At 36.4% G+C, this 13115-nt stretch overlaps 1 protein-coding gene across 2 annotated transcripts in view; it reads left to right on the top strand.

Annotated features, from left to right (window-relative positions):
• SLC12A2 (solute carrier family 12 member 2) overlaps window positions 1-13115 on the top strand; it is a 109699-nt gene that overhangs the window by 20337 nt on the left and 76247 nt on the right. For both annotated transcript variants that reach the window (XM_019422116.2, XM_019422115.2), the window contains exons 2-4: window positions 8316-8435; window positions 9757-9832; window positions 10131-10226. In XM_019422116.2, coding sequence (XP_019277661.1) covers window positions 8316-8435; window positions 9757-9832; window positions 10131-10226 — 292 coding nt within the window. The remainder of the gene's footprint in view (window positions 1-8315; window positions 8436-9756; window positions 9833-10130; window positions 10227-13115) is intronic.

Raw genomic sequence — 13115 nt, 5'->3', positions numbered from 1 at the left:
AAGCTTTTCCATCTTGTTTTTTTCATTTAGTGTGTTTATTAATTTGGGATAGAATTTGAAATAAATTTTGAAAGGAATTCTTATTTCAGTCTTATATGAGATCTCCATTGACGTTGGACTTGTGACATTTTTGATGGTTATAATTAGGATTTTTTAGCATTTAGATGATGTGGTCTTCCAGAATAATTTGAAATTGGACTAAACATTTTTTGTATATTGTTAAATTTATGTATTCTTTACAATAGCTACTATTACTGTACCTAGGACCTTCTTCTGAATAAGCACTTGTTAAATGCATTTCAAGTTCATAGCTGTGTATCAGCATCCCTCCACCCCCACATTCTTTTCCTATTCATGTTGTTTCTGTAACTTTGGATTATTTGGTAAGGTCAATTTACTTTGTAAAAAGGTACATCAGTTCTGACTGAGATCCAAATTTTATTTCGTAGGTCAAAATGCTAGAAAGCAGTGTATAGTTATAGTTCCCTAGTCTACATTTGGCGGGGTCAATGAATTTTTGACTCCTTTTTTGTGGTAGCAAAAAAAATGATTAGGTAGTGTGTGTGTGTGTGTGTGTGTGTGTGTGTGTAGCTTTGTCTTCTTGAAAACTAATTCTCTGTCGTAATATATTCTCTTTTTGTCTTCGCAGCTTTATCTTCAATGAAATAATCAGCCTTGGGCTTTGTTTTGGTTTTATTTTGTTTCATTTTGGTAAAACAGTACCTTTTCTTGTTTGATCCTCACATTAACTATGTAAGTTAGCATATTGGTTTAAGAACCACTTTCTAGTTGCAGAGGCAATACTAGAAGCAAATTGCGTTTGTCTAAATAAATAGACCTTTCCACAGAAACATAGACTCACAGTGGCTCCATAGAACATAATGACGACTCATGCAGTATGCATTTCAGGGAAGCAGTAGGCAGACAAAAGGAAGAGGAGTTCTAGTTGCAGGAGCAGTTAAGTGATGCTCACTGGCATGGGTTTTGGTCTTCCTGTACTGTGATAGGTTGAGCTGCTCAGCAGGTGCCACAGGAACATCCTTGACCAGGTACCTAGAACATGCAGAATCCTAGGGAAGCTGCTACCCTTGCTCAGACAGGGCATAATCTTGTTCTTGTTGAAAAGTGGTCAGGCACTGAAAAGCCAGGGCACCTAAGAATAAGTTTTCCACAAGTTCTTTTGAAATATATAACCATAAGTGAGTCATAATCTCACATTTCTAACATGGCACTGGCATTTAAATTTAAGTTGCTGTATTATAAGCAAGTTGTATCAGCTGGCTTTATAGTCACGAACTAGAAACCTCAACTGCTTTATGTGGCTGTGTTGTTACCAATTGATCTTTATTTGAAGAGCCTCAAGAATCCAGGGGGATGGTACTGGTGGGCAGGGATTGTCATTTCCCTTGTACAGATTAAGAAACTGACTGTTACAGAGAGGCTGTGACTTGAAATGGGGTACTATTGAAAAGGCACCCAACTTTTTTTGACTGGGTTAAGCATTTAATTTAATAGAGGCTGCTTTGGTATAGTGGAAGAAAACCCACATTTAAGGCAGAAGACCTACCCTTTCATCTCTAACCTCTGCTGTAAAAATAAGTCCAGGAGGGCTGGAAAGTACCTAATAATGATGCTTGATAAAATTGATTAATGAATGGTTGTTTAATGAATGAGTAGAAGGATGTGATTATGTTTTATGCCCAGAAACAGCTTTCTGCAAATGTAGAATCTTCAAATAACAGAAAAACATTAGAAGTTACTATGGACTTTTTTCTTTTTTTAATGTTTATTCATTTTTGAGAGACAGAGACAGAGCGAGAGGGGGCGCGGCAGAGAGAGAGGGAGACACAGAATCTGAAGCGAACTCCATGCTCAGAGCTTTCAGCACAGAGCCTGACATGGGGCTCGAACCCACGAACCGTGAGATCATGACCTGAGCCGAAGTCAGAAGCGTAACCGACTGAACCACCCAGGTGTCCTAGAAGTTACTATGGACTTTAAAAAAAAATTTTTTTTAATGTTTGTTTATTTTTGAGAGAGAGAGAGAGAGACAGAGCCTGAGTTGGGAGAGGGGCAGCGAGAGAGGGAGACCTAGAATCCAAAGCAGACGCCAGGCTCCAAGTTGTCAGCACAGAGCCCGATGTGGGGCTTGAACCCACAGACTGCGAGATCATGACCTGAGCCAAGGTTGCACGCTGAGCCCACTGATCGACCCAGGTGCCCCATGGTGGGCTTTTTAATATATTAAATACAGTTAAGAGTTGGGAACATTTCTCTTTTTGAGGAGTGTCCATATTTGAGCATCCATGAGTCTACCTGGAAAGAGTATTGTGGCAGCCTTAGGCCTAAAGTTTGCTCAGTTCTTTAAAATACAGTTAAAACCACAAACATTGTCTTTTGCCTGTTGTGACCTGAAATTGTTGAGCAAAGACACTTTTACCAAGTCATTACCAGTTTAATTGTAAAATCAGAATGAATTTGTATTAAAACAAATTAGATTTATTACCATTCTAATAAACATGACTAGAAATGTTTTTGTTAGTATTTTAACTATTCAGAAGTTGCTGTGTTGAAACGGTCTTGATGTTTCTTTGCACAGTGATAAACACCTTACCAACTCATTCTTATCCCTGCACGGTCATCTTTCATGAGTATTAATATCTTTCTCCCGTATATTGTAAAGACCATCTATGCTACATTGTATGCTAGAGATGAAAATTCTGTGGATTTAGTGACTGGGGTATCCAAAGAAAGAGAAATAAATGACATTTTAATGTAAGGTGAGCTAAAGCATTTAACAATGAGAAGTGCAATGATGTGCACATTTGGGACCTGAGAAGGATGTACATACAGGACAGCCTTGCACTCCAGGTTATAGAGCTAGTCTAAAGCAGTATTAAAGTTTTCATTGGTAATGTTTTGAAAACGTGGTCAAGTATTTTTTTTCTAAAGCTTGACTTTTATCCATTGTTTTGAAAACAAATATGGTTTCATCGTAAGTTGTTTGAAAAATTCTGAAGAAAATTGTTTTGTTAGGGAAGAAAGAGTAGCTTCATATATAAGTGGCTTTTTTTTTATGCTGAGAAATGATGATTAATCTTAGTGGATTACGGGTAGTGTCTTAGATCAAACAGAATTGAAATATGACATTTGATACATAAAAGGTAATTTAAATGGGCGAATTTATGTTTAATTGTTCGTTTGGAAACTGAAACTTTGTAACAGTTTTTTTAGATATCCATTGAGGAATCTAACATACATTTACACTATTAAGGTTTTAATTATTAAGACCTTGCTATTTTTCTCATCAAATACTTTTTTTGATAGTTAGGTGTTTACTGAACCTAATCCAAAAAAGAGAAACTGTTTCCTTCTTTTCATGCAGAGGAAAGTTGCTGTTTATAGCACATTGACAATTTCTTTTTCTCATTTCATAAGAATTAGAATAGAAAAAAAAATATCCAAGTGGCACACCATTATGTGTACTCCGGCCTGAAATTCAGAGGGTAGGTCTGATCTGGAAATGAATAGGAGCCATCATTTTTACTTCACATACAGATCGTTTTTAAAGCCATGGGTTTAGTGAAATGACCATAGAAAGAAAATACAGAATAAGAAAAGGAGATGAGTCTAGGACCAAGTGTTATATTTAATTGCTGGGTAGAAGATGCTTTGAGAAAGTGTGGCGTTGGAAGAAATGTTTCAAGAAAGAGTAGTCAGCAGTGAAATGCATTTCAAAAGTTGAATGGAGAGTGACTGAAAGATGTACATTAGATGTGGCAGCAGAGAAGTCTTGGGATGTATTAAAGCTATTTTTGTGTTGTGGTGGGGTGAAGCCAGGTTGGCCGTCATTGAGGAATGTGCTGTAATATTTCAGCAAATTTGGCTGGGTATTTGTTAATGGTACGTACTGGTGGTTTTGTGTGTGTGTGGGGGGGGGAGGGGGTGGTCATTGTGTGGTAAAAAGTTAACCATCGTTAAAGGAGAAAGAATGATCGAGTTGAGAAGGGAGAGAAGAGATTACCCATACTGCAAAAACTTTTTTCTCTACTCTGCAAAGAAATAATGGACATGGAGACCAGAGTTCCTTTTCATTTTTGTATTTTCTGTGTCCTCAGAAAAATGGTCAACTCCTCACTCTTTCTCTCTGTAAGTTTCTTTTTTCATTTTGTTTCCATAGCTTTGCCCACTTGCTCTTCATCCCTGGCCCCTCTCCTAAGTTCCAGTCATGAATTTTTTAACAGCATGATAGAACTCTTTAATTGTCTCATGACTCCTCAAATTGAGCATGTCCAGCTGAATTAATCATTCCCTTTTCAGGCTAACTTAATTTACTAGTATCTCTATTTCTTTCATTTCAAAATCCTTCCACTTACTGAGGGCCTAACTCTCTGGGTCTTTTATTGTTTTCCTCTGTCTCTTCCTCTCTTCCCCATTCTGTCCTCACCCCGAACAGCAGTCCTGTTTGGTAGACTCAGAATCACAATTGATATTTTCTGAAAGATTTTTCCCCACATAAATCCAAATTAATTTGGTCCACTTGGTCCATCTCATTTGATATGGTATTAGCCATAAAATTCAATTATGTTGTTTATTTTTGACCTTTTATCCATTATGTGAAAAACAGTAAAAAACACAAACCGATCATAACTGTGAAAATGTTAGTTGGGTTGAAGATATTATTTATGTAGCTTTTTATCAGCATAATTTTATTTCTTAATGGTAAATGTGAAATTTTCTGATTATAAGGTTTTTAAACAATTTTTTGTATGTACGCAGAATCCCACACTGACATTTTCATTCTTTTTCTGAAATTAATTTATTTAAAGGAACAAAATATGTGTATTCTACTTTGATTTCGTGTTACTGCAGGAAATTAATACAATGTAAACCCAATTCTATTATACTTAAATGTATTGATTGAACTATAAGTAATAAATACTTGATTATAATTTTTTAATTGTATGCTAGAGATTAGTAACGGTTTTTAAATAGAGCCTTGGGACGTGGAAAGGAAGATAACTTTCATTTTATGTGGAGTCATGTTTATTCTAAAATACTGCTTTCATACATGCAGGAAAATCTTCATGTTTTGAATACAGTTGTTCATAGTATAGTGGAAATTTGCATAGTTGTCACTAGATCTTCAACTTTGATGTGGAATTCTGATAAACACCCACAGCAAAAATTTTAAGATGCCTGCATGCTTTTTGCATTGTTAAAAAGACACCCACATTAGGGCGCCTGGGTGGCTTAGTCTGTTAAGCATCAGACTTCAGCTCAGGTCATGATCTCATGGCTTGTGAGTTGCAGCCCCACATGGGGCTATGTGCTGACAGCTCAGAGCCTGGAGCCTGCTTGGGATTCTGTGTCTCCCTCTCTCTTTGCCCCTCCTCTACTCATGCTCTCTAGCTCGCTCTTTGTCTCTGTCTCTCTCTTAAAATAAACAAACAAAAAAAAAAAGTCTCACATTAATACTTAACCTTGGAAAAGTTAGCTTATGACATATATATGTCTTTTTCTTTTTAAATAAAAATGGAAAGGAAGAGGTATTTTTGGATATTATAGAAACTATATTTTTTTGCAATACTTGGAAGATTATATAATATATTAACGTCTCTATTTACAAGTTAAGGGCAGAGCACTACATACCCTAGAGTGAAAGCCAAGGAGCTTCTGTCTGCTTTACAATTGATTGAATTAACAGGGAGAAATTTTTATTCTGGCTTTATTTGAATAATGGAACTGTTGAGTTATCAATGCCTATGAGGAGTCTTTTTTTTTTTTTTTTTTTTTTTTTGTGAGTGGGGAGTGATCATCATCATCGATGTTGTACCGTCCAGAACACCTTCAACAGTGGAAATAAAGCCAAAGTGGGTTGCTCTTGTGATTGAGTCACACAGGCCTCTGGTCACATTTCTTTTTTTTTTTTCTTGCCTATACGTGTTTCTAACAGTTATGGTTACTGATTACATTGTTTATACCAGATGCTAAGTGAGGAAGGGGAATAACAAAAGGCACATGGACTGACTGAAATGAGGAGTGACACTCTGCAGTCTGATACCAAAGAAAAAAAATGACCAGAAGTAGTCATTTCAAAAATGAGAGCCAGCAATTCCACTGGAATTGAAAATTCTGTTTTCAATTCCAATGAAAATGTATGTCCACACAAAATCTTGTGCACACATGTTCACAGGAGCATATTTCATAGCAGCCATAATGTGGAATGGGCTCAAATGTTCATCAAGTGAAGAACAAATAGACAAATGTGGTATATCCATACAATGGGATATTATTTGGCAATAAAAAGGAGTGAGGTACTGAAACAACATATGGATGAATCTTGAAAAACGGTTACACTGGGTGAAAGAAGCCACAGACAGAGGCCACATATCACATGATTCCGTTCCATTTGTATGAAATGTCAGAATAGGAGATCCACACAGACAGAAAGTTGATAAGTGATTGCCAGGAGCTGGAGCAAAGGAGAAATGGGAATGACTGCTGATGGGCTTGGAATTTCTTTTTGAGATGATGAAAATTTTCTAAAATTGATTGTGTGATTGTGGTGATAATGGTGAAACTTGGTGAATTTTCTAAAAGTCATTGACATGTGTACTCTAATTGGGTGAGTTGTGTGGTATATGAATTATATCTCCATAAATCTGTGAAAAAATTATAGCAAATTAAGTTAATTAATTTTTGTTAATGGGAGTGGTTCTATATACCATACGCTTGGGGCAATCTTCTTAGAGTACAGAACCGTAATCATTGATGCCGAAGATAGTAGTTATGAAACTGTGAGTTACAAGGGCAATTATTATAATTTATGTCCCATAGGCTCTGTTTTTAGAACTCTGTCAACTATCACAGATTTGTGGTTAACACGAACATTCATGTTTAATTTCTTCGTGATCTTAGGCGGACTTGTTTTTTGTATGTTTCACATAGGTGAAGTTATTGCCTTGTCTTTTAATGGAGAATGAGGATTAGTTGAAAATTAGATTATTATTTTATTGTCATTAAAAAGCCTAGGTAAAATAATTTGAAAAAATATATTTAAAGAAATTATTGCATCTAACTTACAATGTTTCTTCTGTGGCTTCAAAACCTAAGAATTAGTAGTCATTCAACTAAATATGGAATGTAAGAGCTGATCCAGGTTGATCTTAAGAAATACAATACATTAAATGGAATTTAATGAGTTTACTTGCCTAATAGATACTGGTCAAGCAAAAAAGGAAAGTTAGGGTTATGACAGATTTTTCTCTCTGGTAACACAGCATCTGGTTCATTTCTGTGAAAAATATTTGTATTAGGAAATCACTAGAGAGTATGAACCACTGAAAATGGCTTAAAAAAGTATGGCAGGAAATCTGGATGACAAGTTTGAGGGTTATATGATAATTTAGTTGATTTTTCTCCATTTAAAGAATGAGATTAAAAACACAGCTGTATTTTGTTCCCTGCTGTTGACATACAGGTAAAGAAAAATTATGGGGATAGTGTCAGGGACATGATTCTAGACATAAAGCATTTTCCCTGCCCCAACACCTCCCTTCACCCTTCATGACCTATTTAATAACGTTGTTCCTGGTATGGAAATGTGTCATTTATCTTGGGTGTATTGGAACTGAACAAGAAAACTAAAGGAAGAGGGAGAGAGAGAGGGAAGTTAGAGAACAAAATATAAGAATAATACAATCAGACATGAAGGATAACCAGTTCATGTCTGAATCTGAGAAAAATTACAATGGAAAAAAAGCACTAAATGGTTGAATGCAGATGAAGAGTGAGTAAAGGCAGGAGTTAGGAATGAATCTTGGGAATCCGGCTATAACGGACTATAGGGGAAACCTGTTCATTGATGATGAGGAGTTTTAAATTGTTAATGTTGTAATTTCATTTGTAGGAAGGATGCCAACCAAATACTGTAAAGTTGTGGCCAGAGAAACAAGGTCTGAATTGACTTACTTAGCTAAGCCTATACTTAGCAAACAGTATTTGTTCTCCAGACACCACCAAAGTGTAATTAAAATTTGAAATGATTAAAATGGGTTTACTGTCATGATAAGATTTAAATTTTTTAAACACTCATTAATTAAGGTTTTCCTCTACTTTGTTGCTCTACCTTTTTTTTTTGAAGGTAAAATATGTGCTGTACATTTTTTTTCTTAGGTAAAATATGCAGACTCCCTTGATTCTTGGAAATCTGTATCCTCTTTAACATGAGTAAATGTATTTAGTGATATTTGTCTTTATCAGGTGATTGTGAACTTCAAATAATGAATAATTCACACTTCTTTTATAACCAGGAACCTTTTGAGGACGGCTTTGCCAATGGGGAAGAAAGTACTCCAACCAGAGATGCTGTGGTCACGTATGCTGCGGAAAGTAAAGGAGTTGTGAAGTTTGGCTGGATCAAGGGTGTATTAGTACGTACCTATAGACTTAATTTTAGAGTTACAACATTTCTTTTTATTAGAAAATCTTCCTAATATTCTTATCATTTCTTAAGAGAGCTTGTCTGTTACAGAAGACCATATTAATAACATGTACCTCTTTTTCTTGTATTAAATTCAGTAAAGGAAACAGGATATATGTATTAATGGAATCATACTATAGTTGATTTCCTCTAAATTATATTCTGTTACCTCTTATAAATCTCACATATTGTCATTTGTCAGAAATTAAGTATGAAATGATGAAATTGTTGGAAGCATCAGAATCAAGAAAGCTGAACGGGCAATAGAGCTGATAGATTGCTGCTTCCTTTTCTGCTATGCCATTATTTTCTCGAAGAGAAATGTATAAAAGTTAATGAGGAACAAAATAAAGGAGAAATTGTTTTCTTAAGTGTTGAGGTCACTTCACCAAATAGGTTTGAGTGACTTAGTTTCAGATTTGCTTCTGTTTTTCTGTGTTCACATAGGCACTAAGGAACTGACTAGAGTAGACAGGTAAACTAAAAGGCCCTCCCATTTAGACTTTGGGGGTACTTAAGAGTTGTGTTGACATTTAGAAAAGAAGTCGAGGAGAAGTCCCACTTCTAGGAGTACTTTCATCACTTTTAATGGACAGAGTAAATGTGAAGCTCCAGGTAGTGCTCTTTGCCTATTCTTAAATGTTCATATTTTAGAAGACTATGTTCTATGTGTAAGCATAATAAATAAAAGTAAAAATAAATACAGGAAGCTCTGTCAAATAGTTGAGAATTTTAAAAGATGTGTGAGGAGCACCTGGCTGGCTTAGTCAAAGGAGTGTGCAGTTCTTGATCTTGGGGTGGTGAGTTTGAGCCCCACACTGGGTGTAGAGATTACTTAAAAATAAATATACTTTAAAAAATAAAACATGTGTGAACAATTGGCATTTTGTGTTGACAGATATTTTGTAATACCTGAATCTTCTGAAGGAATCAGGAAATAATGTTGATAAAGAACAAGCAAAAATTATACCTAGTTGCTTTGATAAATGGGAACAGGAACTACTTTCTTAGGGTTGAAGTCTTAAAATACCCTTTTACTTTGTTCAGTTGCTTTTGCTGCCGTGTGTGTGTTATATTATTAAATTAGCTTACATTTTAGCTCTCAGTAAATTCTTTTAAAAATAATATAAAGAAAAGGATAAGAGATTTAAAGTGATTTTCTATATAGTTCTAAATGTATGTTATCCTCCTTTTGGCTAGTTTAACATTTACTGATGTACTATGTTTGATCACTTTGCTTCATCTGTAACTTGGCTTCTTTTCTTTTCTAGGTACGTTGTATGTTGAACATTTGGGGTGTGATGCTCTTCATTAGGTTGTCGTGGATTGTGGGTCAAGCTGGAATAGGTAAGCGAAGTTCCATACTGCTTGATTCACTTGAGAATGAGTAAGCAGAGTAGCTGTGTGCTCATCTAGCCTGGGAACCTCCTAAAATTCAAACAATTAGAAATTATTGTACACTGTTTTTTCTTTGTATCAGATTGTTGTCTTAATGTTCCTTTTTTTATAATTTTGGTTTGATTTTTCTAAAATGGGGTAAAAATAAGGTAATTGTTTACTATAACGTAAATTAGGTTTATTAACCTTTTCTAGATATAGCAAGTTGAAATAAGTATTTCTCAGCCTCTTTTCTTTTCCCCTCAAGGTCTGTCGGTTGTTGTAATTATAATGGCCACTGTTGTGACAACTATCACAGGATTGTCTACATCAGCAATAGCTACTAATGGATTTGTCCGAGGAGGTAAATTCAGTCTTCTCACATCATTGTTACGAGATTACTGTTACTAATAAAGTGAGGTTTAAATTTTTAAATTATTTTTTACCTTTCAAAAAGCAACATAGGTCTGTATAGGTGAGGAATGATACTGAGCACTTTCAAACTAGTGTATTTAAATATAAAATTTTATTTCAGCCTATACAAAAACATGTATGTGTCCAGTTACTTAGGATGCTCAATGTATTTTGTAGCAAGAATGGAGCTTCTAACCGATTTCTTCTCAGTTGGGTTGCCCCTTATTGCCTCCTCCCAGATTTCACCCCTTAGATGAGTGGCATGCATCCAGTATTTGTTTAGTATTCTATAGGTGTAACCTCATTCTTCCCATTTAGGGGAACTTTGACAGAGTTGTTTTCCCATGACCTGACAGCTGGTCTATTACGCCCAGAACTCGGAATCCACATTATCAAGTCTTGGTCTCTTCTTTGGGTGCCCTGAGGCCTCTTTCGTTGGAGTCCACAAGATCTGCCTTGTGAGATTTTACCTCGCCCCCCCCGACTCCTGCCAAGGGAGAGAACCCAAGAGATCAGGGGAATGGCTTTGGGACCTCTTGGAACAAGAAGAGAAGAATTCCATTTTCCAAATCAGAACCCGTCATTTAGCTGGAATGAGGAGATCCCTAGAGAAAGGGGAGAACATGGACTTTAGCAGCTCCTGTAAAGTTGTCAGAGTGGATCGACTGACAAGAGGATCAACCTGTACCATCTGCCTCACCTATTTTACAGATCAGTTTGACATTATGTGTACACAATTTCTCTTTTATCTGCATGAGCTATTTAGAGAACTACATTGAGCCTTTCATTCTTCCTCATTGTCTTCCTATTTCTTACTTACCAGAATATCCAAATCACTGTGGCCCTGGGGGAAGCTAGTAGCAATATGATTATGGCCGTGCTGAGCATGCATGACTCTTGGCTGAAGTTTTATATGTACATGAGTCTACACTGAGCCATATTGTGGTGTAAGGTATGGATTTGTCCAAAAGTGTTTCGTCAGGCTACAGTGAGACTTTCTTTTTGGCTTCTTGCGTACTCGGTGCCCCATGCTTTTTTTATTTCCGCTACTTCCATTCTGGGCAATAGAAGTGAAAGGAGAAACGAATGCGGTGTTAGGTACTTGTGGGGACCAGCAAGTCACCAAAGAACTTGTCCCTATCTTCAGGCTTTCCAGTCTAGGTTGTAAGCCTCGATGGGGGCACTGGGGCATGAAGCCGTTAGCAGCATGAATCCCACAGACTGTTATTCTCCATGTGAACACAGACTTAGGGGAAGCATAGATTCTCCTACATCGTGACTGAAAAGCCATTTCATCTTTTGATACTGCCAGTAGTTTTTATATATATCCATGAATACACATACTTTAGAGACTTTGACCACAGACTTTGAAACTTTGCTAGAAGGCATTCAGTTTTCACTTGTTGGTGACTTTGGAAATTTGGCTGATCCTTGACAGAATATAAAAAAGTTGTTTCATCACCTGCAGTGAAAGTTTCGTGGAGTTTTTTTTTCAATGACTGTAAGCCCCTTCTGTCACCTCTATCTGCTTCATGGACTTGGACAGCCGTAATGGGATTTATTTATGTTCCACAAAGTAGATACAAGTCTAAATCTGGCGAGAATATATTGCATCCTATAGTCATGATTCTAAGTTGAATATATTGTTGTGATTCACACGTTTTATTCCAAAAGTCCCTGTCGCTTACTTCTTTGCATAAAAATTCCCTGTAGCAAATGACCAGCCCAGTAGCAGTGAGCACCCCTAGTGCCTATGTTGTGTATTTTCATTCAGAGGAACCAGGGGACCTTAGAGAAACAATTGATTTCCAGATCTGGGCAGGAAATGTACTATAAGAGCCTAGACATCTTTTCACATTGCAAAGTAGAGAGGTAACAAAGGTGCTTGGTTTCAGGTCAAAAGGACCCAGGAGCCAACTTGAAGAAGCTAACACTGACCTAAGTTTGGATAATTTGAACAGCAGTACTACTACTAATAACTGTTTTGAATGAAGATATAATAGATGATAAAATCCTTAGGTTCACAGACACCACAAAAAAGATCTTTTCATTTTTTTTACCTTTGAAGAATGCTAGGGAACTAACTTATTAGCAAAATTGATAAATAAATACAAAGAATCTCCTGTTGAGTCAAGCTTTCATGAATGAAAGTGTCCTTACCTAAACTCAGTGTAAGCAAGAAATTGATGAGATTTGTTCTCTGATAATTCTATGTGATAAGCGAAGAAGGAAAGAAAATTAAAATGTTCCAACTTTGTAAGCCCTTGACTCAATAAAAGTATCTAAACCATTGTTTTCTGAGAAATTGAATCTGAACTATGTCATTGCCTGTAGCTCCAGGAAGCATTTTATATAATATGCAAGGGAGACAGGAACTTAGTAAATGACACTATAGGATGACTAGATCAAATTCCAGACTGGGAATGTCTCTGGAACAATAATCCCCCCGCCTTTTTTTAAGTAATGTGTACACCCAACATGGGGTTCAAACTCCCAACGCTGAGATCAAGAGTCACACGTTCCACCGACTGAGCCAGTCAGGCACCCAGGAATCCTTATCTGACATAATTTTCTAAGGAGAAAAAGAGGGAGAGAGTTAGGGTTTAAAACTCATGTATAGGTATGAGTTTGTTTGCCATTTGTAACTGTAAACTACTTTGTCTTTTAGTGGGTTGGGACCAAGAGTGCCAAGTTTGGATCTCCTCTAGCCCCATCACAGGATTAATTTTCACTTCCTCTCTTAAAAGGGCTACATAGGGAAGAGAGGAATGGAGCTAGAAGTGTCCATAGGGTCAGGGTGCTGAAGGCTTAGATATCTAATGGAGAAATGGAAGGATAT

Source organism: Panthera pardus, unplaced genomic scaffold (genome assembly GCF_024362965.1).
Source record: "Panthera pardus isolate Hobbes unplaced genomic scaffold, ASM2436296v1 HiC_scaffold_2, whole genome shotgun sequence".
NCBI lineage: Eukaryota > Metazoa > Chordata > Mammalia > Carnivora > Felidae > Panthera > Panthera pardus.
The sequence above is the reverse complement of the archived record's forward strand: the minus strand, read 5'-3'. Positions and strand labels throughout refer to the sequence as shown.